Source organism: Dermacentor silvarum, chromosome 7 (assembly GCF_013339745.2).
Source record: "Dermacentor silvarum isolate Dsil-2018 chromosome 7, BIME_Dsil_1.4, whole genome shotgun sequence".
Taxonomy (NCBI): domain Eukaryota; kingdom Metazoa; phylum Arthropoda; class Arachnida; order Ixodida; family Ixodidae; genus Dermacentor; species Dermacentor silvarum.
This window is the reverse complement of record NC_051160.1, coordinates 103,288,480-103,315,460: the sequence shown is the minus strand read 5'-3', so window position 1 is coordinate 103,315,460 and position 26,981 is coordinate 103,288,480. Positions and strand designations below refer to the sequence as shown.

Genomic DNA, 26,981 nt, shown 5'->3' with positions numbered 1-26,981 from the left:
CAAGTTTGTGAGTCCAAACTTCTTGGAAGAGCATATGGGGCTTAGAAATGATATTTCTGGTGGAAGGAGAAGCATCTGCATATTTGATGGGTGAGCATCTTGCATTCATAATTGGTCTGTTTGAATACTTGGAGTAATTGTCAGTCTTCCGTGTCGTCTACCTGTACTGTTAGCTTAACATACTCTGTTGATGCTGTCATATTTGACATTGCATATCGTGTAGTGAATCATCATTGGCATCCAAAATTCGTTGTATTGTGTGAAGAATCGATAGTCAACCTGGTGAGTGTTTTCCACTGCGGTGCTCAAACAGTTGGTATTTCACTAAGTTATGGAATTCGTTGTCTTCATATATAATACTAAGCCTACGTTTTCTGTGTTGACATTTAAATTCCAGCTTTATGACTACATCTGCAATATTTGGTGTGCTAAGTAAGGAGTCGACTTAGGCTAGCCGGCTGCTTTCCATTCAGTGGAGTCCAGTGACATAAACGAGTGGGAAGACAGCATAGGCTTTCATAGTGTACATGTTTCCATACGAGCTTTGTCCTCTCTTAGTTAGTCCAAGCTCTGCTTGCTGTGTGTTTTCATGCATTACATTGACTACCATATTTACTCAAAAATAGGTCGAACACGAATATAAGTCGAACCCCACATATTGAACTTGCCGAGAAATAAATTGTAATTTGAATATAGGTTGACCCATGTCCTAGAAAAAAGAACTTTAAACAGTACACCCCTTTATTTACCGCAAGCTCGGTTACTAAATTCGCTAGTGGATGCTTCTCTGGCATCCTCGTCGGAACTGCCAGAGAAGTTGTTCTCGTCTGATGCTTTGCAGGCCTCCTCAGCACCTCAATCGACGTCCTCATTGCCATTGAGTGCGTTGGATATGTAGCGCTTCTTAAAGCTAGTCTGGATATTCTCCAGACTGGCCTTAACGGCGGGTGCAACAGGGGAGCTTTGCTGGTTTGGTACTTTTGCCCGCTTTGTTCAGGAATAAGGTCAAGTTTCTTCGATCAGGGTTATAGGTCGATAGCCCATTTTGGGTAACATCCCCCCAAAAATAGTTTACCTATATTGAATAACTACGGCATTATCTCTTCTGTTGAATTCTTTCTCTGTTTATTTTGTTGCTGCACGCAGACGTTGTTGTTCACCATACATACATATAAGACATCTCACTATGGTGGTACTTTACTTGAATCTCGTACTATGCCCCACTTCCATTCCATAAGAATGGTCCTTGTGTTACTATGGTGTGAAGGTGCAGCCAAGAGGTGAAACACTGATGTTGACACCATGTATGGTTGTGGCGAGCCATGGTGCGTTTAAAACTTTTAAAAGCTTTTATTTATTGAAATTCTCTTAAAAGCTTTTATTTATTGAAATTCTCTCCGAGGCTCTGGGTAGTGTACGTGCACAAACTGATATTATGATAGGCGAGTCATTGCTATCGGTGCCACCCTGGCTGAGAGGAACTGATGAGTTGGTGGGGAATGTGGAGCGTAAACATAGCACTCTTGATATCTCCCTTCATTGTAGAGCTGTTTCTAAAATGTAATTGGTAGTGTATAAAACAATTATTAAATTCTGGGGTTTTATTTGCCAAAATCGAAAGTATATTCCTCGAAAGACGTCTTACTCATTCCAGCATGTCGCTCAGTATCCCATAAAGTTGTTTCTGGCCCCATGTTCCTGTGGGTAACTTTGCAAGTAAGTCGATACCAAAATCCAAGAAAGAAGTAATGCAAAGCGGCAGAACAGTGAAAAACGTACACCGATGCTGTTGCCCCTGCTAATGTTTTAAGTAGATGGCTGCTAGACCCAAATGTGCAGCGCATCTTTTTTTACGGTGAAGCTGTTAAAAGGAGCTTTGTAGCCATTTTCATGCTGTGAAAGCCGGTGTGCAGTGGCGAGCTCGGTATCAGCCAGCAGCGTAATCTGTGTCATATGTCAGAAATTTTTGCTTTAAAATGTAGTTATAAATGATTATAAAATAAAAGTTACCTTGTTACCTTACTCGAACAGACAGCTTCTTGTGTTTTTCTTTTTACCACCTAGTAATCCTTGTTTCTCACGTCGTGTTTTACCGGCTCCACGTTGGAGGTCAGCTAGGAGTTTGTAAAGCGTCGGCGAAGGAAACTGATGCCATGGTGCTGCAATGCAGCTTGTATCAGAGCCCCCATGAATGTGACCAGGGCGTCCGTGATGAATGATTGGTATACGTCTGCGAAAGCTGTCTTTTTTCTTTTTTGTCTTTATTCTTAGTGCTTATAGCAAGCGTATGTATTTGAGTGGGCTTTTTATGTCAGCTGCAGAGGAGTCGACACCCGAGCCGGACCCCGATTACACGGAGTACATGACGGGAAAGAAGATTCCACCAGGTGGCATCCCTGGCGTGGACCTCAGTGACCCCAAGCAGCTGGCAGAGTTTGCAAAGTGAGTGTGCGACTCTCTTTAAGTGTTCCTGCTGCCCAGTCTTCGTTTCCAAAGGGAGCACCCTACAGTGGCCAGTTTCTCTTCTAATAGAAGGCCCGAGTCCACTTGTATGATGCTACAAGAATCTTTGCAAAAGAACATCAAATATTTTGCTTTTCCAAACATTACTGAAAGCAATGTTCCGTACAACCCACGTAGAACATAGTAGCCCTGTGTTGCGCTTGTTTCCAAAATAATTTTCTGCGCATCAGTCACAAGCCTTTACAGATGTCATTGCTGCTTGCTGTTGTGAGGCAGAGGCGAAAGTGCAGCATTATGGCTTCGCAGAGGACGATTGCTAAAAGCCTGCAAAAGGTTTTGCATAGTATTGTGTCCTTCTATCACCGCAATAACAACTGGAGCTGTATTTCCGAGCAAGGAAAGGTGCACCATCACAGCCTGTGAATTCTGAGCTTTTTTGCAGAAAGCATCGTCTGATTGTATCATATAGTTTGACTCTTGCTTCATACTGGTAAGACACTTTATCATACATGCCAAGGGTTCCGAAAGATGTCTGTGGAATTCATGTGCAGCCCGAGTCCTCATAGAGTCGTGCGGAGCATATTTGCTTCGTATCGCATGCAGAAAAAGCCAATGAAACGTGGTTCCTATGTAAACTGCATTACCGCACTATTTAGTCTAATGTTAGGGACGTATTCGTGTATATTAGCATAGTGGTACTGTTACGATGCACTTGCACACTGCATGTCCCAACTTCCAAAGTCCTATTTTCACACAAACCACAGTGGCTGCATTTTATTGATGCACATAATACTTTAGGCGTCCGTGCTTCATATTAATCTGAAATGGCAAGTGGCTAAGCTGCTTCTGCACTCACTAGGCTGCATGCTGTTGCATTGCGATTTGAGACGTAAAGTTGCATCGCTAGCAGCAACAGTAGCATAAGTGATGGTGCTGTGACATCACTAGCTGCCAATCGAAAGCCATGTTTCCATGCTTAGCAGCTGCCCGACTTGCACCGATTGCCGTTGAGATGTGTGTGTGTGTGTTTGAGAGCCAGAGTCGTGCTCCGTGGCGTATTCCTTCCTCTAACCTCTGCTCCGCTCTGCCCCTCTTGCTTCTCGTGCCGTGCCCGTGGTGGGCGCCGCGCCTGCAGTTCGACACCAGACAATGGCATGAAGCAGTGGTGGGAGCAAGTGCAGTGCACCAGTGTCTACTCCCCCGACAAAAACAAGGGTGGCGCCGGCCAGAGGTCAGTGGCCTCCTCTCTCTTCTTCCCTCCCACGTCACCCTCATCCCCGCCGACCCACTCTGCCACCCGCCCTGTCTGACCCTGCAGGGGTGTATTTGGCCCGGTGAACCTGTGAAGTGGCTTTTTTTTTTTTTAGATGTAGTCCTCTGGAAGCATCCTACTGGTGACGGCAGGGAATTGTGCTCTGCCTTGCATCACACGCTGGCAAAGCTGAGGCCTTGTGCTCGGCTGAGTGTTAAGACTGCAAAGTTGGGACGGGGGCTTCATCCTTGGGCCAGGCCGTGCTGCCGTATTAATAGTAGCTCAGTAGCTCAAGCATAGTCATATATCAGTTAGGTTAGGACCATTGCCACTTTTCTTTCAGAGGAAAGTAAAGATTTCACTTCTATACAGATTGGGGACAATTACTCCTAGCTGCAGTTCCCTTTGCAGCAAGAGAGATTTAAGCATTGTGATTTGCCTCCCCAAAGCTATATTCACTTAAATAATGTTCTTTTTGTGGTAGCCATATTGCTGGACACAGGTTCACCTTGCCAAAGGCATCACTGCCCACAAAAATGCCCTCCTCTGATGCTCAGGCTGCAGCCTCTGGCGGTTTTCTTGGTGCCTGCCTCATAGGCAGCAAGACTTTGAACAAAAAAATCGAGATGTACTGAGAAATATACCTGATTGCGAAGTTCACGATTGCGCCACAGGCTATTTAGTGAGGAGCATGATTTGATTGAGATACTAAGTGATCCGGAAATTGATATGTGCAACACATCTCTTTGTCGGTCATTATTGGTACAAAGTCTTGCTGCCCGAACCCTCCGTGGTCTGGGCATTGTTGATGCCCCGAAGCCTCGGAACCATTGCCCGTGTTAGAAATGCGGCGCTGTGCTTGGTATCCGGCTTTTCACCATGCCCTGCACATTTCTTGCCCGTGCAGCAGCAGCAGCTGGCAATTCGTAAAGAGGGGTTACTCATGGGGCCAAGCTTTATGAGTCACTTTGCTAATACAATGTGGATCAGCATACTATCAGCAGGGTGCTTGAATGTATGCCCATGTTTTTGTTGGGGTGTGCCTTTGTCTCACAATAGTTATGGCATACTCGAGTGGTTGTTCTAGAGTTCCATGCCTGTCAAAGGTACCTATTGGGCACAGGGCCACTACAGGGTCAATGTGTAGCCGGCATAGTAAAATGTAGGGCCAATATGGCTAACATTGGTTTTGCCTTTTGTGCTGCTAGGGGTAGTGTAATGCAGAAGCAAGTTAGTTTTAACGGTGGTAATGAGGCCCAATCGATGCTATCTACACTGCTTATTCTTCTAATAGAGGTTTAAAACTGATGTGCATGACATTAGTAGCACTTCTGATTGCTCTGAAACGGCTAGTTGAATCTGCCATTAGTTGTCATCTATCTCTGTGCACTTTCATACAAACATTTCCATGCATTTAATTTTCAGTGTCATGGTTTTGAGCCTCATATATCAAGTCATCAAAAATGTTTGCATAATCATTTTGCATAGTGTTATGCACTGGAAACACAAATAGGTACAATTGACATTCAGTAGCACCCACCTTGAACTCGGGAAATGAGGTTGAGCTTGGAGGACCTATCTTCAACATAAATATTGAGATAAGGTGATGGTGAGGTCTTGTAAAGCACCTCCACCTCATAGTAGAAGTTGTTAAATCTGCTTGGATGTTGAGGTGATGTTGAGTCTTGTACGGTTGGTTGCCCACTTTTGCTCTTACATGATTAAGCCTTGTTAATTATGCCCTCATGAAGTCACATAGTTATCATTTGGACTTGCCATGCAGTCCTTGTAAATATACATTATATATTTAAATGGCATCAGATTCTTCTTAATTCAGAGAATTTTGGCTGCACCTTGGTGAATTTAGTCCTAAAAATGTGTAAATATGCGATGCACTAGGTATTACAGAAATAACAAAAGGAAGTGCACACTGAGATGATGATTATGATTTCGAGAGAAAAGTACACCACCAAAGGCTGGGCAATTAATTATAATGACTAGGTTCAACTTGCACCAGCGCAAGCTTGATTACAGTGGTAGGAGTGAGTGCTTTCATGTTAGCTGTCTTGGTTTGGAGTTTTTCACATTGTCAGCTGATCACCATTTATGCAGCGCCTTAGAAGAATGGCATGCGATGTTTTGCTCATCAGTGTTTGTATAACAGTGCACCACTCACATTTTGCATTCAGTGTGTGAAATTTTATTATAGATTTAATGCAGCGTCCAGTACACTTTGCTAGAGTGTTTAGGAGGGTCAGATGCTGAAGTGACTATGCATTGTATCTTATCATAAGAAGCCAACAAACAATACTTATGATATGATTAATAAAAATCGGGCCCCTCGGTTCCCTTTGTTCTCGTTCATGCATTGTATCTGTGACATCACATTTTAAAATATACAGGATGTTCTTTTTTTTAGACCATACAGAATATTAAAATATCGACTGTGACAGATAGCATAACTGTAGTCCTTGAGCTGGATTACTCGAAGCGGCAGACATTACTCGCACGAGAAATCGAAATTGACCACCACCAGAATGTTCATGCGGTGCCACCCACTTGTCATTCTAGTGGCTGCCATGTATATCATGTTGCAGCTCTGCACTGTATCTAAAGCAAGGTGGTACTATTTAAATACTTGCATTGTAGTCAATAAACCTTCCTCATGTGTTTTGCTCATAGTGGTTTATGTCTGCAAGGGGTCTGCATAATCAGCATTCATGGCAGACTCAGTGGTTTCTGAACTTCAGTTAGTGTTATGGTGCATGACTAACATTGCTTGCGCCTGTCTGCTTTCCAAACTGGAACAGGATGAAGCCGAGGAAACAGAGTGATGACGTAGCAAGGACGATAGCATGTCCACACAAAGTGAGTATGTCGCTGTGATGCAATCTCTGCCAGAAGTTTTCTGCAGTGAATGACCTACTAAGCAGCATGTACTAATGTTGGGCAGTGATTCCACTTTGAATTGAGACTTGAAGCAATGTGTCATTACAGGGGCCTTGCAACAGCTTCAGGAAGGGGCTGAAATACGTCTATTGTTAAGGGGCATTGCCTCAAGAACACTTTAGGAGAAAAGAGCTTTTAAATGTGCCTCATATGAGTAGACTAATCGGCGTTCAAGTGCTGTCCCTGCCATGTGTTCGTAGCCTTCGACTTTCCGTCGTTCATACTGTGCTCCAAGCGGTGTGGCTATGCTGACATGTAGTGATGACTGCATTGCTATACCCATCCTAGCACACTAGCATGGCCTCTGAGATTGGTCAATTTCAGCAGCTTATTTCTGAGGTCATAGTATCAGCGCAGTGATAACGTCCTCCACCACGAAATTATGCCAGTGTTGGCTTGCTCATTCACCGCAGTAGCTTAATGGATGTGGTGTCGCACTCCTAAGCTCAAGGTCACGGGTTCAATCCCAGCCGCGGAAGCCGCATTCCAGGGGGGCTGGGATGCAAAAACGCTCGTGTACCGTGCATTGGGTGCACGTTAAAGGAAACCCAGTTTGTCACAATTAATCCACACTCCATCACTACGGCGTGCCTCATAATCAGATCGTGGTTTTGGCACGTAAAGCCCCTTATATTTGATCTTAATTTAGTGGCAAGGATTTCAATACGTTCAAGAATAGGGCAGGCAGTCTTTCTTTGCAAAATTGTAGCTTGCCTGTCTTGTGCATTGAAGTCATGTTTGGCTCTGATGGTTACGGGAGCCAGATAAACTCGGCTACACTCGGAGACAACCTAAGAATCCAGTACTACCTCTGTACTACGAGGGCGATTCAGAAAGTAATGCCTCCAAGCCCACTACTTTGCCAATAGTACTGCTAACATTTTGAACTCTTTATCATTAATGCACTGATGTTTAAGCTATAGAATGTTACTTGCCTCACCTTCCTATCTCTTCTTGTTTCAGAGTAATCGAGCAATCCATGGCATCTAGTGGTGACGTCCGGTTGAAACAGCGGGCTGTAATTGAATTTCTGACTGCGCAAGGTTGTGGCTTGTGTGGAGATTTGATGGGGCTGGATTTTGGTCTTTCACCGTACTTGCCCACCTCTGCATAGTGCTGAAGTCAATACAGGCATCCCTATAAACTGCAGTCAGACGGCGATGAATGTTGATGGCCGCACAACCTTCCGCAGGCAGAAATTCAATTACAGCCCATTGTTTCAACCAACCGGACGTCACCACTGGATGCCTTGGACTGCTTGATTACTTTGGAACGAGAAGAGATTGGAAGGTGGGAGCAAATGATTCTATAGCTTTAACATCAGTGCATTAATGATAAAGAGTTCAAAATGTTTGCAGTACTATTGGCAAAGTAGTGGGCTTGGAGGCATTACTTTCTGAATCGCCCTTGTACAATAGTACTACATCCACCCCTTATAGCTCTGCATTCCAAAACAAGCTTCACGACCGACACCAATATTGAAATATGTTCGTCTTCACATGTCTAGGAAATGAGCAAATGCAATTGGCTTGCACATCCCAACTAAATCTCTCCTGTGTTGTACTGCAGTGTATCTGCCACTACATTCTTGTGTTTGTATGGACTGTAATGACTAGGCAAGTTTATTTGCATTGTTAATTAATCCTTTAATCCCCAAAATAATTATGGAAAAATGTAAAAACATTTGAATTCTTTATGTATACTTGAATTTTCTTGTGTCATTTTGATTCTGAGACTATATTGTTTTATTCTTTATACTTAAATACATGTTTTTTCCCGACTACTACCATCCTGTAGTGTTGAAATTGAACCCAAAGCTCATTACTGACTGTAGCTATGTTGGTGTTAGCAACAGAACATCGGGCTGAATGAGTGTGGCTCGTCATTGGTGATATACCTCCAATGACGAGCACAGCATGGGATTGGGGGTTAAAGGGTCAAGAAAGAGTATTTGGGGCGCGTTTAAGAGGCCACCTGTGAACCCCCCTCCCCCCTTGGGTACCATAATTGCAGGGCTGCACCAAGATGTTCCGTGACAACTCTGCCATGCGGAAGCACTTGCACACGCACGGCCCCCGGGTGCACGTGTGTGCAGAGTGTGGCAAGGCCTTCGTCGAGAGCTCCAAGCTGAAGCGGCACCAACTGGTCCACACAGGCGAGAAGCCTTTTCAGGTGCGTGTTCAAGGGCTCGTTTCGAACTGAGGAGCTCCAGCATGGCATTGTGCAAACACTGTGTTGGCTAAAGGGTGCGTTGAACTGTACCAATTTGAGCTATAGCTAGTTGACTGAACATAAACTGACATGTTGGGAAAAGTATGAGCGAGGACCCACATGGTGTGCTAGTATGTACAGTCGCCGACCGATTTTCTGGACCTCGCGGGGACCGAAAAATAGTCAGAAAAATCAAACAGTCTGAAAAACTCGCTCACCCCCAAAAAATTAAATTTGCTAGGCTTAGAGCGGCATAAAAATATCTCTAATAATGCCCTGCCTCATACTACGCTTGGAGGCGATCAAATTTGCTTGGATTCGCGCGAGACTGACGTCATCTCCGTATCAGTCAACAAGAGCGTCACCGCATTGGCGATATCCGTTGGCGGAGATCGCTATGGGGGTCGAGAAAACGAGCCTCCTTACTTCGCACCACTTTGTGAATGCACAGGAGGTGGCACCGATCACACAAATGCAAAACCGCCCAAACACACACAAAGATGCCACACATCTCCGAAAGACGCACCAACTCTGTGGACACACCTTGGCAAAATAGCAACCGAAACTTTAAAAAAAAGAAAGAAAAGAAAGAAAAATGTTGCAGTTTCGCCCAAAAGGCGAAGCATCGATTGCGATACCAAATTAGTAGACAACTATACAAACTAAGGATAGTAGTGTTATCGGCCGCATAAACTTGTAAACATTTGCTTGCTAACCAAATTAACAATTGCGGTGTAAACGCATGGGCAGATAAACATGAACACATCTCGCTCGCTGACCGCGGAAACTCGCTGTCAGAACGCTGGAGTGAGGAGGCGCGGCGGCAGCAGCGAGCAAATTGACTTTCGTGCCGTCTCTCGCTTCAACGCGAACTAAACGTCGAAAGTAGGGATGGGCGAATAGTGGATTTGAGGTTCGAAGCGAATTCGAAGTGAATAGTGATTTGGTCGATTAATTTCGTATCGAATAGTTCGAATAGTATATAGTATCACATAATACAGTAAAACCTAGTTCATTCGAATTTCACGGGATTGAAGAAAAAAATGTCCGAATTATCAGGGTATCCAGAAAACAATAAGCAAATGCTTCTACGTCAGCACGATTTCATTAGTGTAATGAATGAGCAAATCCTTTTACTATTTCGCACAAAAGCAGTGTGGAAGCTGCAATTCTCGTGACTGATTGGCTCTTGAAGTGGCGATTGAGGCCTCGCGACTCCGTTCGCAGCACGGTTGCAGCGGGCGCCATCATTTGCGACACGCTTTGCACTACCACACGCACATCTCGATTATTTTTTCGCCAGTAAGCTGACCGCCAACAGATCGCACATCCATCGTGATGTAGCCGGTGCTCTTCATCCTCGACAGCTTTGCACCGAGTGAAACCGAAACAACTGTTTGTCGCAACCGCGGCCGCTATTGACGCGATTATGAACGGCGACTCTGCAGTGCCACGCTAGCAGCAAAAACGAGCGTGGCATGACGCGCGCAGCAACGCGGCAGCAATCGGAAATTTTACGGCATGCCGAGGGGAGCGACGAGGGTGATGTCACAGAGCCAATGGCAACCGGACCTTCGCCGCTCCGCGCTGGTTTATTAATCGACGATCGTTGTCTCTTGCGGTTCTATGGAGGGATTTCTGGACGCTGTCCGATCGCACCCTTTTCGCTCACGGTGATTCCGCATTCCGAGAGCGCGCGAGATCATATTGCGCTGCTGCGCGGCGAGCCACGGTGGACTTCGTGTCAAGGCGCTGAGGCGCGGCAACTTGCCGCTCGCGCAATGATGCGCGCGTTTTTGCCGTTAACGTGGCCGTACCCGGCCGGCATACGCACCGAGTCAAAACGAAACTACCGTTCGCTGCAACAACTGCAGACGAAATCGCGGTCACTATCTATGCGATCATCGATGGCCACTATGCAGCTTTTTAGGCATGCGGCCGACGTGCGTATTGAGTCAAAGCAAAACTACCGTATTTACACGATTGTAAGTCGACTCGAATGTAGGTCGACCCCCCCAAAATTGCATGTCTCAAAAAAGAAGAGGGGGGGGGGGAGAAAAACCACGTGAGTGCATTCACACAAGGAAAATTTATTGATGGAGTTGATAAGACTACTCATCGTCACTAGAGTCGACCTCACTGGCACTGCTGCTGTCATAGCTGCTGCGGTCCCACAGCACGTCGTCATCAAGTACGAGTCCACACTTCGCGAACGACCGCACCACGACATTGCGAGGTACAGCCGCCCACGCAGAGAGGACCCACCCGTACACAGTAGCCAGGGAGGCCAAATTTCCTCGCGCTGAAGCCACCACTGCCGCACCACACGTTCACTGACTCCAAACTTGCGTCCCGCTGCGCAGTTAGTTTCCTCGGCATGGAGGATAGCAGCCCATTTGAACGCTGCTGTGAACGAGCGCCGAAAGTTCTTGGCACTAATTACAGGCGCGACGATTCAGCACAACAACAGATGTGACAGATGCGCACGGCCGTCGAAAACAATCGTATCTCAAAGAAAAGCTCTTCCGCCAACTACTAATACCCCCCAAACGACGGCTCATCCGCCAACTACCATACCCTCCTAATGGCGGCTCTTCCGCCAACTATCAATACCCCTCAAAAGGTGGCTCTTCCATGATCGATGCTCCCACAAGAGCCGTGCGCTCGTGGTGCGCGCAATCAAAATGTATGCAATACGGTAAATTAATCCGCTACGCTTCTACCGTACCCGTGGAAACATAAGTGCAAAGTTGTAACTACGCCGTAGCGCCCCTGATTTCTCGTTTCTCTTGCCGCTACTAGCGGTACACGGTTCGGTTTCAATTCCAAGTCGACGCCCCAATATTTGTCAAATTTGAAAAAATGGGTCAACCTATAATCGTGTAAATACAGTGCGTTTTGTTTTGCCGCAACCGCTGCGGAAGAAACCGTAGCAGCTATAGACGCAATGATGGATGGCGACTATGAAATCCCGCGGACAACACGTTGTAAAGCGCGGCGGTAAACGCAATAAAGGCACAAATAGGCACGAAGCGTTCCGTTGTTGCTATCATTTGTGTACGATTTCCGCTGCTGACTATGGCGATGTGGACTTGGCGATGTGGTTGTACGCTAGCGCCGTTTCTGCTCTCCTGCGTCGCACATTTCCGGCTCTTTAATGCAAAAACATATAGCCTTCGAGATTTATGGTTGATGTATGGCAGCCATGACGTGAAACATAGCCTCCGAGATGTGTACCCGTTGTCTGTGGCTATTGGCTGTCTATTTGGGAGTGCCGAATAATTCGAAAATATCGAATACCCGAATTCGAATCAAAGCGAATAACGAATATAGAATTATTCGATCGAATATTCGACAGTACCGAATATTCGCCCATCCCTAGTCGAAAGCACAGCGCATATGAAGCTACCGGCACTAGTTGCACTTTGTTCACACCACAGATCGCTTTGAAGATGAGCCCTGTGCGGGCGCGCACTTTTTCCACGTCGCGGATCGCTTTCAAGATACGGCGCCCAGGACCCTCTGTCCCATGGAGCATTTTGTCAGCTAAGGACGAGCGGGCATGGCCTCCGAGACGGGGGATGGCTCGCGCTCTCTGTTGATACTGTGCGCCTCCCCATCTTGGAGGCTATATAGAGCGGGTCACTGGAAGCCACACACACACAAAAATATGCTTTTATTATTATCCCTTTTTCTGGACATGAAAACCATGCTTATAGACAGACAGCACGGAACTAATATGTGGACTGTTGTGCATTGCATGAATGTTGAAGTGCAGAGTGAAGTCCTGAATTTTGGAACTGCAGTGGAACCTCGGTTGTACATCCCTCGGTCATGCGACCACCCGCATTTTACAACGAATTGGTTTGGTCTTGGCAAAACCCCCATAGAAATTATGTATTAAAAACCTCGATTATACGAGACAATTTTGCTCCGAACCCCGCCTTGTACGACACCTCTCTGATACTGTCCGAGAAAAAAAAAAGAACAGAAATAAAAAAGACTTGGCAGTTGCAGGCTGGCACATGAGCACACTGCAGGTGTCTGATAATGGGTGTGCAATACCGTATTTATCCGAATGTAACGCGAGGGGCAACCTTCCAGTCAGGCGAAATAAAAATAAAATAAAACCACGAATGAAACGCGAGATGAACGGAAAAAGAAATGGTACCTTTATTCAAGGAATCGCAATTCGGAAACTAGTTCTCTTCACTATCGCCGTCGTCTGAAGAGGAATGGAGACGGAGCTTTCTTTAGGCAGCATTATTTGGTGATCACTTTCGTAAATAGTTTCACTTTCGCAAAATTTCTTGTGACTTGGCGCTGAAAGTGTTTCTGGTGCTGTCCTAAGCACACTATCAGTGCCAAGAGAGCTGCTGGCAGTATCCTCTACACGGCCTCCTCTATACAATTGAATCGGTCCACAAGTGCCTGACCAGCGCCTTCCATAGCACCGCAGTACAAGGGCAGCCACAGCATCACTCGAAGTCAGGAGCGGGGCGACATTAGTGCTTGGTGGGATCGTGTTCGGCAGCTTCTTCGTTCCGACATTCACCAGTTACCTCCGCACAATCTCCCTGTTCGTCTACTCTTCCATGGTTCCAGCGGTGTCGTCACCACCGACGAAGTTGTCAATGCACATGCTGTCTGTGATATGCAGAAAGCTTTGGCGACGATTGACTTCTTTGCTGCATTCTTGACGCGCCGAATAATCTCCAGTTTCACAGCAAATGTCGGTGACATTAACTTCTTCACGTTTGCAGTCATCGCAACACTTCATGCAGCACGGATCAAACCAACCTCACCACGATAACTACGACTGGCCTGCCTAGTAGCATCACCGAGGAGGAGTCAATGCATCAAATGCGCGGTCCTATCAAACGAGCCAAGCTGCCACCTGTGTGTGCCGCTACGTTCAAATGGTGCTTCTGGTGCAATCGATGCAAGCGTGTAGCCTAGTGTAGCAATCAAACGCTTACCATGCCACTGCTGTGTTTGAAGAGTGTTGAGGGAAAGCCTGCCGCCAATCAATAGAACACACGTGGTCAAATGGCGCTTCTGGCGCAATCAATACATGCATGTAGCCTAGCGTGTAACAGTCTGAAATGCCTACAGCGTCACTGCTATGTTCAGGTGTGTTGCAGGAAAGCCTACCTCCTGTCACTAGAGGGCGCATGGTTTGGGGCGGTGGATTTCAATGTATCCATTTTACATCTGACCCCGTTTGATATAAAAAAGTGAAAAATGCATGTAATTTTGGATGGCATACGAGAAGAGTTCGGCGTAAGCAATAATTCGATTTATCCGTGTTCGATATATTGAGGTGCGACTGTAGTTTTTGCCGGCTTCTTAGAGTCAGCTCTGCCTCAATACACCTTTGTTATGTAGTGAAACTTATTAAGAGTAGAAAGGGGCCATCGTCATGGAACATAGTACGTGTCCCTTAATTATACACACACGCAGAGTTGTTTCTGATGTTGCTGTGGTGGTTTGGGGCTTTCCTCAATGTTTTATTTTCATGGTGGTTACGTGTTCTTTTTTTTCCCTGGTTCTTTGAAGAATGTATCAGTGGGGTTCTACTTTATTAACTAGCACAGGATGGAAATTCAAATACCATGTTGCAGAAATATTCTGATGCCTCTACTGTTTCTCTGGCGAATGATGTTGCAAGCTGTCTTCTCTCATGCTCTGCAGTGCACGTTTGAAGGGTGTGGCAAGCGGTTCTCCTTGGACTTTAACCTGCGGACACACGTGCGCATCCACACGGGTGACCGGCCGTACGTCTGCCCCTTCGACGGCTGCAACAAGAAGTTTGCCCAGTCCACCAACCTCAAGTCACACATCCTCACCCATGCCAAAGCCAAGTGAGTCTGCTGGCAAAAAAGTGTGCTACCCTCCTTTCCCCTTACCCACGGCGGCCTTCCCTGTCCAGCCCGCATCAAAATGCTTCTTGCTGGTACAAAATGTGAGGCAAAACCGGAGTCAGATAACATGCAGGAGCACTGCCTTGTGGCTGAAATGTATTCATAATGTGTATTGCACCTGAGGTCCTGGGCTCATGAGAGTTTCTTCCTAGAAGCCTAGCTTCTAGGAACTGGGTGTTCATGAGAGTTTCTTACAATATCACCTAGAGGGAAATGTGGCATCCCCATCTATGCGGATTTCTTAAACCAGTGAAATAGGCGGGATATGGAAGGTTTAGCTTGTCATCAATGTGGCTTGAACCGAGACGTGGTCACGGCTGTAGAAATGGTCTTTTCTTTTTTTTAATGAAACCTCCATGAAAGATCTTGGTTCTCCTGTAATATTTATTTCGTTAATGTTTACTTACATATACTAGTACAACAAGCAAGCGAAGAAAATGGAAAACTACTATTGAAACTGATGCACAGTTGAGCACTGACCTCGTCTTTCCCGAGATGTAAGTGACCCGCCATTACTGTTCACAATTTATTAACTGCATCCCAGCGTGTGTGCTATTGTTTTAATAAAATGTCTTTACGTAATACAACATCTTAGCGTGACGTTACCACCTTACCGTTAACTGATACTGACTGCCACAACTGTGCATGCGTGGAGTTTATCTGGCTCTGGTAAGTTTAGCAGGACAGCTCCCACTGGTTACCTTGATTGCGCAAAACATGGCAGTTCCCAGGCTGTCTGTTTTGGTCCCGCTTCTCCTGTGTTACTTGCTTCCTGTCGTGAAAGCAAGAAATGAATTGTAGAACCAGTCATCGCTTAGTTTCATCTCACACTAAGGAGAAATTGCAAGCAATGCTTTTTTTATCATTCATTTCTGTTGTTTGTTCTGATGCTGCAAGGCCTAGAGAGACAGCACTGAGGCAGGAAAGTGTGTCAATTTCCATCAAATAGATGGCGCCATAGCATTTAGCATTGATCTACTGTGCGATGCTGTGTCACTGTCTGCTAAGTGAAAATGGACATATTTTTCCACCTCGGTGCTTTCTATCTAGGCATAGCAGCGTCATAACAAACAATTGAGATAATAGCCACAAAACATTGCTTATACTTTGTCCCTAGCATGAGGTGAGACTAAGTGGTGACTGATTTTACCGTTTATTTCTTGCTTTTACAATGGAGAATAAGTAACACAGGCAAATTAGGATCGAAACGGGCGGTCTGTGCACTGCCATGTTGTTATGTGTGCAATCATGATGAACGATAGGAGCCATCTCAATAAACTTAACGGAGCTCAGTAAACTCTGTGGACGTGCAGTTGTGGCAGCCAGTATTGGTAACGGTAAGATGATGACACTGTGCTAAAAGTCCCTAATAATACAGAAAGAACTGTATTTTATAAGTTCTTTTAGTAGAGACTCAATCATGACAACTGAAACGCTGTTCGCCAGGTGCGCCATAAGATGTCCTGGCTCTACAAGAAAGATGTAAATCTACAGCCCCCACTTGTCCCTCTAAGTGACTGTAAGAAACTCCATGGCAGCAATGACGCTGCTGGAATTTTTAAGTTCCATACTCGACTTAAATAGAGCACCTGGCATTGTGTATTGAGGAATGGGCTTGAAATGTAACGCATGTTTTCCTGTCTTGTGGTTCAAAATTGATGTAGCTTAGCCGACTTTCTGGCATGTTGCTTGACTCAGGCCTTGTTTCACGTGTGAGCGTGAGGTGACGACTGACCCAGACAGCCTCAGCTGCATTTCAGCAAAGTACTACACTTTGTGGCCTTTATATTATGGAGTGACCACGCGTGAGCCTGCGCACTTGATGTAGTGGGGTTATTGGTGGCGAAAAGTAAAGGGAGTATAAAAGGCTCGATATTGTGTCAGGTTATAATGATGTGAACAAAATGAGACTATGAAGCCAGAGAAAGCATAGGGAACTTAATCATGCTTAATGTGAGTGTTGAAAGTAATAAGCCAAAAGAAAATTAAAGTGGACGAAAAGACAACTTGTTGCTGGTGGGAGCTGAACCCACATCTTCCGCATTACAACATGCGACGCTTGACCAATTACGCTGCCGTGGTGGCCATCCTCCTATTCACTTCTGTTTGCGTACTTGTCAAGATTAGCCGTGGAAGTGTTAGCCAGCGCAGCTTGCAGCTAAAGCTGCAGATGTGGAACATCCTTCTAACTGCTGGCGTCACATAATATGTGAGCTTAGAAGCAGGCAACTGGCCTGCCAAGCTGGCTTCATCGTCTGTTTTCTTCACAGAGTTGGGACAAGGCATTGTATAAAGATAAGCTTGTTAGCAGAAAAGTGCGCTGCTGATGTCACAGCATATAAAAGGTTTTCTTCATAAAAGAGTTTATTTAAAGGGTTTTACATGTCAAATTTCAGTTTTGTTATAACAAGGTTAGACTGTTTAGGTAATAACCCTATGTCAATTTTTGGGAGCCTTGCATTTGACAAAACCACTGCTGCACACATGATTGAATGGCTCATTTTGGTAGCCCAAAGGGTGCTAATTGCCCCTTTTCAGCCTTGGAAAACAGGCACTAGCTTGAAGATTTGCTGGTTTGCAATAGATGTGTAAGGACATGAGAGGCGTGCATTGGCACCATCATTCCGGAATTAAATGCAAGTCAGACAAAACGGGGTAAAACTTCTCTTGCACTTTCGTACGCGAAACTGTAATGAGGGACAGGGATTTAACCAGTAACTAAACGCACTTTAGCAGCAAAAGTAAACATTTCTGGAAAGAATCGCACAACAGTCACACACCCTGGCGAATGTGGAATGGGAAAGTTTGTTATTTTCTCATGTTACACATTTCACTGTGGCATGATAGTGCATGTAAGCTTTTTTTTTTTTCTTGTCCTCACTGTTAGGACACCTTTCCTTAAAAGTTTTGCCAATGCTGTTCACAACAAGCAGACATTGTTACCGTGGTGTCGCCAATGCACTCTGACGGGAAGGGTTTGTTTGCTACGCTGAGAGGGGGTTTTTCAAAGCAAATTGTACGGCAGGCTCACAAAGGCATGGCGATTCCTGCCCCAGAGTGTGACGTGAAGCCCAGTCAGTTCCCAATGTCCCTGTTTTCCCCGAGTCTCGGCATGCATGGCCGATGCGCAGACTTGCTGCTGGCAGATAGCTGGGCTGACTGACTTTCTCTCTCCTCTCCCTCTCTCCTGTTGTCCTTCAACCTTTCTTTCTTTCCTGGCTGGTAGCGGATCCCAGGGAGCGTCAGACTATTAATGATGATGATGATGATGATGATGCCCCCGCCAGCCTTCTCTTCGATAGCCACTGTTCACTCTCACACTTTCCTCGCCCCCTTCATTTCTTGTGTTTCTCGTGACCTGCTTCTTCAACCACAGTGCACAGGAAGGGATTAAGCGGCGGGCTCTCAGATAAGAGTGGGCGAGGTCAGTTTCGTGGTGCATTTGGCTGGTCCCTGCCGTGCGCCGACTCGAATTGCAACGATGCCGAGCCAATTCTAGATTGGAGTTAGAGAATCACTGATGGAAGGAATAATTAACTAAACAGTTACTAATTCAATTTTGATCTTCAGGGGCATGGTATTAGGGTACTCGTATTGAAGCCAGCCAGTACCCAAAGTGTATCAGTCCTTTGACTGGCATCAGTTTTGAGAAATGTGTACTGCAGATGTGCAATGAAGTGCACTGCTCCATTATTTAATATTTTTTTTTCTGAATTGCGCAAAAACGAAATCCGGGGTACTTCATCAGGCATAAACATCTGTGGTGTCTTGGTGCCTGTCAAAGAGTGCATTCCTGTGCCCTGTGGCCCTTTTTTCTGTGTGCATTTCTCTGACCACCTGTGGTTCACTCAGTTTTGCCTCGAGTGTGAAAACACTCTGCCCTCATTAGTTTGCATCCATCGAGTTTTCCGCTGGCACTGCATGGGAGGAAAGTTGTTTGACAGGCATTGAAAGGAGGGAGTAATTTGCATCCGCGTTGGTGCACATTTCACCGCTTCAACTAAAAAATTACACTATGCATTGACAATCGTACCATTGTACTGGCCTGAGGAAAAGACCAGAAACTTCATTTGCCTTTATACGTCACCTCTCTCTATATCCTCCTTGCATGTTGGGTTCTGTGTGTTGCATTAAGTGAAAATTACAATAAATACCATACCAAGCAGCGATGGACAGCTGGTAATGCTGAGAGTGAGGAAAGCTTTGTTTAGCTCATGAGTTAATCCTGCTGGCTCTGTCTGCCTGGAACTTGCAACAGGCGTTTGTTCTTTTGAAAGCCCTTGGAAACTCGATGGTTTCTGCAAACTGGTTTCTGCAATCGGCCCGTGAGCTTGTGTATCCTGCCGTTTTGTTGTGCAAATGCAGGTTGCAAGTAACACTTTTGCAAATGCCGCAGTGTGTGTGTGAATTTTGTTATTGGTGCATGCTCAAAGCTCTGGTACTTAGGGTGCCAGGTACGGATGCAGTGTGCCGTCATAAAGCCATGGAGCTTGGAACCTGTTTTAGGTTGACTGAAAACAACTGTGCGAGAAAGTTTGTTTTGTATGCCCTTGTTTTTTTGTGTGGGTGGTTATTATGATAGGTCAATGGCAAGTCAGTTAACTACCACCATTCAGACTAGTATGGTCAGGCCTGCTTGTAGTGATCCAGAGTTATAGTGCAGTTTGGGTGGGTTGTTCTCGAAAGTTCTTTGAGTGTACTGCTGAGAACAAGCCAGTGACACCAGTTGATTCTTATTTTTTAAAGTAGACTTTAATGACAGCAGCTTCAAGTTTATTGACTGCAATACACTTTCCTCACTGCGACCGCCTTGTAGTTTGCGGGATGTTTAATATCCTTTTTACACGGGCGGCCTTATCCACGTTAAGTTTAACTGAAGTTACTCACAATCACGGTGAACACCAAACGCAGTCCGTCAAAATTACACAGGCATTCTTGATCATGGCTCACGACGGTGATGAATAGGGCCTGCTGCTAGTTTTCCCTTCAATTACAATGCAGTGCAAAAGTATTACACCTATGTCCTAATTTAGAGTTAATTCTTTACATGAGAGTACGGCATGAACAGCGAGAAGGCAGTTCGGTGCATAGGCAGGGTGTGCCTCATAACTAGTCAGTTTTCTTGTCATATTTCCTATCAAAACGGCTGGCTTCTCCAAGTAAAATGCTGAAGCGGATGCAGCATTCTCTAACCAGTGCAGGTTTGTTATGTGGCGTCATGAACCTAATTCAATTGGTGTAGACAGCTAGCGGTAGTGCTTGCTCATTTGTGAAGCTTCAGTGCACTTGGTTCTTTCCTACAGTCCTTCGTCGGCGAGAAATTTGTCGTTTGAGCCTTGCCGCCATCTTGCCGTAGAGGCGCGCATTCCGAGCATTGTAGCATACAGTTGTCGGATTATCCTTCAAGACGCATAGTTTGAGCCGTGTCAAGTCAGTTCGCACCATTTTGGGATACTTTTAAAGGACCTACGTTGTACTGTGCTTACATACTCTTTGCCAGTTTGCAAAACGTCGGTCGGTTACTCTGAAGTGAGGTTGCCAAGCTCGGCTTGCTGTCAACTGCAGTTAGTGGCGTGACAGCCATTTTACCTGCTGTGTAACCGCTCTGACCACATTTAACACGAATCACAATTAAGGCCACCCATGTAAAAAAAAAAGGTATAAGGGTCTCGCAGTCTCTTAGGCAGTCTTAGACTACTGTGCCCCTTGTACTCTGGCCAGTGGATCTTGAAACCAGTATCTACTACTGCCTGGCATCACATGTGCAGGCCAGAGGCACCTGCTTGACCATTCTCAACGAGTGTAGTTTGGTGTATGCCTTTGATGTACTGGCTTGCATTTTACTAGCGTATCTTTGACAGGTGTTTGAGTCTTTTTCTGTGTTAAACTGCTTGTGTCAGGGTGGGGCTGTTTGGAGCAGGCTCGACCATACTTGCTCAATATTTAAGCATGGAGCGAATGCTCTCAGTGGTAGCTGTCACTGCCTGTCTACAAAATGTCATGTGACTCGTTTATTACCAAGTGTGTGTGCTGAGTATGCTCCACAACTCTACTGGGAAAAGTTGGTCTTGTCATTTGTTCCTGTTTTAAGCGGCATCACGTCAAGATCCACCCAGCTATGGAACTGCACGAGTCAGTTGGCACTTGTGTGTTCAAGTGTAGTAGTACGTAGCATGTGCTACTGAGCTAGAGGGCTTGGTTTACAAGCAACACATTTGCACTGGAGCCAGGTGCTATGCTTAAAAGCAATGTTCTTGGCATTCTTTGCTGACCTAGATGTTGGCAACAGGCGTTCAGTGTTAATTTCCTGATTTGTCATGGGTCTGAGGTGCACAACTGTAGGAAATGTTGCAGAAAATTATAATCTTTCTTGAAGGTAATCTAGTCTTAGAGTAGCTGTCACTGTGCTCACTGTGCCTAGCACTTATATTTTTTTTTTCATTCTTATCACAAGTGCAGTCCCCTGCTATCATTTTTATAAGCACAAGTTGTGTGTATTGAGAAGCAATCATAACCAGCAAGATGCTTGTAATCAGTATCCTCTTAATTGTTTCCCAGCCTATAGAGCCGAAGTACTATGTGCCAGAAGTTTTCAGTTTCACATCAGAAAACAACATGGAATGTTCTTGCTGTGAACAAATCAAATATGAATGCAAAATGATATTGCAACTTCACAATAATATGTATCTGGCCAGTGAAGACGGTGCGGGCCCCGTAATAAGCATAAAGCTGAAGTCATGTTGGCATTCCATGAAATGGCAAAATCAGAAATCAAAGAATGTGTTCTAATCAACCCTGACTCTTTCGTGTTTCATTTGTTTGTGGTACTTCAGTTTCGTTGAGGGGGGCATACTGCACTGCCAAAATATTCAGAACATAATTGGCTTTCATTGGATTGGTTGTTCGCTAGCATCAGCAGTGGGATTTTTCTCATATTTAGCAAAAAACTTGCACTATGCATTGTAATTTCTTTGAGAGAGTAGCGGTGGGCTTCGTGTTTCAGCCAGTGTGAAAGGATTTGTGTTCCTGATGACACCTGGCTTTGATTCTTCGCCTGACTGAAATTTCTTTCAAAGATTCATGGAACCAGGTGCCCTGCTTTATGAAGATCTGTTTTCATTTCCCCCACATTTATTTACTGTAGGTGTAGCTGCCTTCGATTGGAACTGGAACATACATTATTGTAGTTGGTCTAATTGTGTTTAGCATGGTGTTGGGAACCCATTAGCCTAGTGTTCATTCTGGCTATCAAGGTGGCTTGAAGTTATGACGCCTTGTGGGTGTTTCCATTCGCATCAAAGGCAACTGTACGCTGCATGCGTATCACAAGATTTGTGTGGAACCAACTGAACCAACAGATGTTTTGTTCTCTCCTTCTTTTTCTGTTCACCTTCTTTGTCCCTCCTTCTTTTCCTCCTCACTCCCGTTAACTTCTTTTTCTTCCTTTCTTTCTATTCCCTCTTTTTATTTTGCAGAAACGGCACAGGACAGAGGCTGTCGGATGTTGAGTCGCAGAAGGTCACGTTCACCTTTGACCAGGATTAGAAAAAAAAAAAAACATGTACACAGACAAGAGAAACAAGAATGTCATGTTTTTTTTTTTTTTTCATATTGTTTTTAAGAGGAAGGCGGGCAGCAAAGCAACACAGAGCCATTGCCGTTGGCCACTGCTAATGTAGCCGCAGCTGTTCGAAGTTAAAAAGCCTACCTTGGTGCCAATGCGTACCCTCCGCTTTTCCTTAATGGCAAGTCAGACGTTTCATGTTTTGTTTGGTTTTTGAAGTCAGTTTTTTTTTTTTTGTTAATTTGTGTATGGAATTCCTTTTTGCCTGCTTCAGAAGTGTGCAAGAAGAGTGTGAATGACCTGATGAGTGGTTTTGACGTTTTTGCTGGTTCCACTGTTGGACTCTTATTTTTGTTAATTGCCTTTTTTGTTTCATCTTGTTTTTGCATTCCCCCATTACTTTGTTTACACTGCTTTACCCTGAATAGCAGCAGCTAGACCAACATTATCTTCTTTTTTTGTCCAAAATGCATTAAGGGTAGCTTTTGGGGAGGACTTAAGACTTCAGTGAGTTGTAGCAGGCATTAAAAGGCAGACCAAAAACATTTTTTTTTTGCATAACTGCCCGGTGTTGCATCTCTTCAATCATTGTGCAGCTGCTGAGTTGTCTCTTCTAGAGGTGTCATTCTTGCGCACGCGGTCGAGCCCACTTAAAACAGCAACAAAATTTGTAGCACCTAAACTTCGTTAACTTCGAATGGTGATGAAACCTCGAGCCTGTGCGAACTACAAAGGGCAGTGCATGTGCATGATGCTGCTTTCTTCGTATGTCATGCAGCATAGGACAGGGCAAAGCGGTAAAGCCAGCATAGTAGCAAGGTGAAATAGTTGGGAGGTCTTCTTTCATTTCTCCTTTGATGAGCTTCCTTGCTCCAAATGCCATGAAATGGCTCGTGGGCCATGCAATCAATGAAACACATTGGCTGTAACGTGTGAAGGAAATGGTCCATGTTGTCAGCACGCAGTGCTCACTGTGTGCTGCCTCTGAAAAATGAGCTTGAACCACAACGCTGCCCAGCTTTACATTTGACTCTTTTGCATCTGTAAGCTATAACTGGCATTCTTGCATCATTGCCAAACTGACATCAGTGGCGTAAGTTTTATTGCTGCCTACTCGAGCTGCCGTGGTCAAAGTTCTCCTTGAGAGATGGGTACTGGGTCCCATAGTCCTTACAAAAGTGGGTACTTTTTTTTTTTTTAAGGACTGTGATGGGCAGATAACTTTGTTCCGAAGTTATCTGCAGGGTGCAGGTGCATGGGGTGCAAGCAGCTGCTGCAGTTAGACTAAACAGGTGTCTTGTGCAGTTTGAATAAAATGTTTGAGGATTGGTGGGATGTCTGGATTTGTTTTGTTTGCTGCTCATTTTCTGATTGAATTAATTTTAGGGCCATTACTTTGTTATTTTTGTTATTGTTGATCCTTTGTGTATGCAAATTGGAACATGGATGAATCTATAGGAACAGTGCACACCATTATCAAGAAAAAAAGGAGGGAAGGAAGTTTTCTAAAGTTTGGTTATGTCTTGTGTTTAAGGCAACAGGCATGGACAGCATCCGCATTAAAATGCATTACAATAGATTTGAGCCGGGACAAAAGTGAGAAGAAAAACAATGCGAAGTATTCATGTGCACAACTTATGCTGTCGGTTCACAACACAGCATTCTAGTTAACAAAATACGCAAAAAGGTTTTTAAAAAACTTTTTGCAAGGCTGGCAGGCAAGTTACATCTCGGAGATGTTGCTTTCGAATTTGTCAAGTCTTCTTTGCCAGAGCACTTTGTATAAAATAGTGGTTTCTGCGATGACTTTGCTGCTCGTCTTTCTCACTCACCCGTCGACATGAGCCCGTTTGGTGCTCCTTTCTTTTTTTTTTTCTATGTGAATATAGAAAGTGTGCTGCTTCTTTATGTGTGTGGGCACACAGCAGACTTTGGTCATATTTAGCACATCTCACTGTACATAGTTCCCATGATCCTTGACAGCAGTAGGTTGCAGTTTCCCTGCCTGCTTTGCCATTTCCTTGCCGCCCATTGTAAGGGATGGCAACATATTCTTTTCTTCCCTAGGCATGAGATAGTTCTTTACAAACTGATTCTCTCTTTTTTTTTATTATAGTCAATTATTTAGCGACCCTCACCCCACCCCCTTTTTTAAAATCGCGCCAACGTGCACCTTATTCACCATTGTCACTGACACTTGTAGCGACCGTCAGAGGGTCGTACCAGCTGTGGTCTTGCCGAGAGGGCTTGCAACATGCAAGTGTACGGTACAGTCAACATTGTCGCGTCTAGGTGTAGTGAGCCAGCGTGTGATTGCCTAGAAAGCTTTGTGAGTGAAGCATGCATGTTGCATTGTCTGAGGTGGCTCTCCATGTGCGGTTGGTGAGTCAAGTTTGCTCGTCGCCAGTACGTCGACTTTTGTAGCAGAGAATGAAATATTTTCAGATGGCTTCGTCCGATGGAGAAGTGTGTACAGACTCGCGATACAAATTCCTGAATGGGCATTGATGGTGTCTATACCTGGTGTAACACAGCGTCACCAGTTTTCGCTGAATATGTGCTCTTGTACTTTTCTCTTATTTCTTTTTCTTTGTGAGAATGTTTTCATGCTTTGTGGGATTTAGTATTTGATTATTGCAGAAGAACCTTTGACAGTTTGCGTTTCATAGCTGAGACCTCGGCACTGGGATTTCTGTATAAAACCAGCTGAAAGATGAGTCGCTGTGCGCGGCTGGATTGCATGTATTGTGCGCCCACCGGACAAATTAACATTAGCCCAGAGAGTCTGACTGAAGTTTGCCTGCTTGAATGGTGCACTGTTTCGAAGACATTGTGGCACGCTGTGACCCCTGTCGATGATGCAGCTTGCCGATCGTTTGCATGACCAATGTTGACAGCAAATGAAAGCATCACACTGTGATTGGAACTATGCCGAGTACCGAATTCGGCATGCATTGTTTCTCTCGTGGGTTTGGGGAGAAACGGCAACCTTTGGTTTATGCTTGCATCATCCAGGATGCTGAAGACCTAAGGTCAAATATTTAGTGGACGTAAGGTTTTGTTCTGCCAGTGGTAGAATCTACTGCTGGGGACACGTCCCGTATGATGATCGGGCTAGCCCTCTAGAAGAAACAGCTGGCAGACTTGAGGGACATCAAGCATGTTTCTCAAACCGAGCAAGAACGTTAACATGGAAAATGTGTACTCGCACTGTCTGAGAGCCACACAGTGGTTTTCCTTGAGCATTTGGACTGCACCAGAATTCGACGTATACTGTTTCCAGTGCACATTTTTGCGTGTTAAGGCAAGAAAAATGGGTGTCGCTTCACAGCTGCTGTCATGTAAATATAACGCTGTGTGTGCAGTGCTGGGTCTCTCTCCCTCCTCCCCTCTTATTATTATTATTTTTTTTCGCTGGTGGGTTTGTGTTCCAGTAAAGATGTGTATCGGTAAATTCAGATACGACAACCCTTGTTTTGAGCTTCAGGGGGAAAAAACTGTATTATTGGATATATGTACATAGCATGCGCGTGTAGTCATAGAAATTTTCATCGCACACTGTTTTCCTTTGATTTTCTTGTCTGTTTGTACTGACTGCACGCTGCTTGTTAGCAGGGTGTTTTGATGCTGTGCTATTGTTCTGCGCGTTCAAAACTTTTTGGTTTGGTGTGTGTGAGGAGGCACGTTTGTCTGTTTGCTGTACAGATTGCTTTGTGCAACAATGAGTAATGAGAATAATAAAAAGACTTTCTATTGTGATTGCTCGTGTGGTCTGTCTGTTCTCATTAAAGCTTTTGCTCACTATTGGTACATGCTGTGGCAATAGGGGAGAGAACACTTAACTCTTTCCTTACCGCCAGAAATGGGATAATTTCAGTCTTTTAATGTTTCAAGGTTCTAAGGCGTATTCGTCGTAACATATGCCATGATGTATAAAATTGTAGTGTAATCCTTGCCGGTTGTAACGAAAATACATCAGAAATAATTGCTGGGAGAGCTCTTGATTTTTCATAATTTTCATGCAAAATTTCAAACAACTGTGTAAAGAACCACGAATGTAAAGAATACATTTTTGAAAAAGAGAACTTAAAATATGCGAAACACCTGCCGTGCTCCTGGTTTCGAACATTTCTACGTTGGACCAGGCAAGAAAACATCGTACAAGGAGCGTTTGTTTTGGCTCCTTTGCAGCAGGCATTAGGTTTCCTAATTTTATTGCGATAGCAATTGTATGGACACTACAGGCGCATTTCTGCTGTCGCCGTATGTGTGAGTGGAGCATGTGAGGGTGAGGTGGCAATCGCGGCCCAATCTCTCGCACGCAAACGAAGAGAGCGAGGATGAAGCGCGCCGACTACTTTTTAATATGTCGTCGGTATAAATTACAAAGAAAAAGACTTCTTGAAATTCCGCTTGCTAAATTAGGGGTAAATTTTACATCAGAAATAGTACTCTCTTTCGGTGCCTCGGTATTCGGCTTTAGCCACAGGGACGTGTTTGATGCCGTTTGTGGCTTTCATTCAATCAACAAAACGAATAAAATTTTAAATCCATACTTTTACAATTACAGATATAGCATGACATTATATTATAAAAAGTGCTGTATAGAAAAATTATT

The 26,981-nt window shown here is 44.8% G+C and overlaps 1 protein-coding gene across 1 annotated transcript; it reads left to right on the top strand.

Annotated features, from left to right (window-relative positions):
• Nucleotides 1-2,308: 2,308 nt before the first annotated feature.
• LOC119459048 (transcriptional repressor protein YY1) lies at nucleotides 2,309-26,107 on the top strand. The gene is made up of 7 exons (XM_037720890.2): nucleotides 2,309-2,442; nucleotides 3,599-3,694; nucleotides 6,526-6,583; nucleotides 8,678-8,836; nucleotides 14,570-14,739; nucleotides 15,216-15,296; nucleotides 22,275-26,107. Exons 1-7 carry the CDS (start codon nucleotides 2,309-2,311, stop codon nucleotides 22,342-22,344), a joined length of 768 nt encoding a protein of 255 aa, XP_037576818.2. The 3' UTR covers nucleotides 22,345-26,107.
• The last annotated feature ends 874 nt before the right edge of the window (nucleotides 26,108-26,981 follow it).

Coding starts and splice junctions, on each gene's coding strand:
- LOC119459048 (XM_037720890.2), top strand. CDS start 2,309: ATGTCAGCTGCAGAGGAGTCGACACCCGAGCCGGACCCCGATTACACG. Junction 2,443..3,598: donor CAGCTGGCAGAGTTTGCAAA/GTGAGTGTGCGA, acceptor CCGCGCCTGCAG/TTCGACACCAGACAATGGCA. Junction 6,584..8,677: donor CGATAGCATGTCCACACAAA/GTGAGTATGTCG, acceptor CCATAATTGCAG/GGCTGCACCAAGATGTTCCG.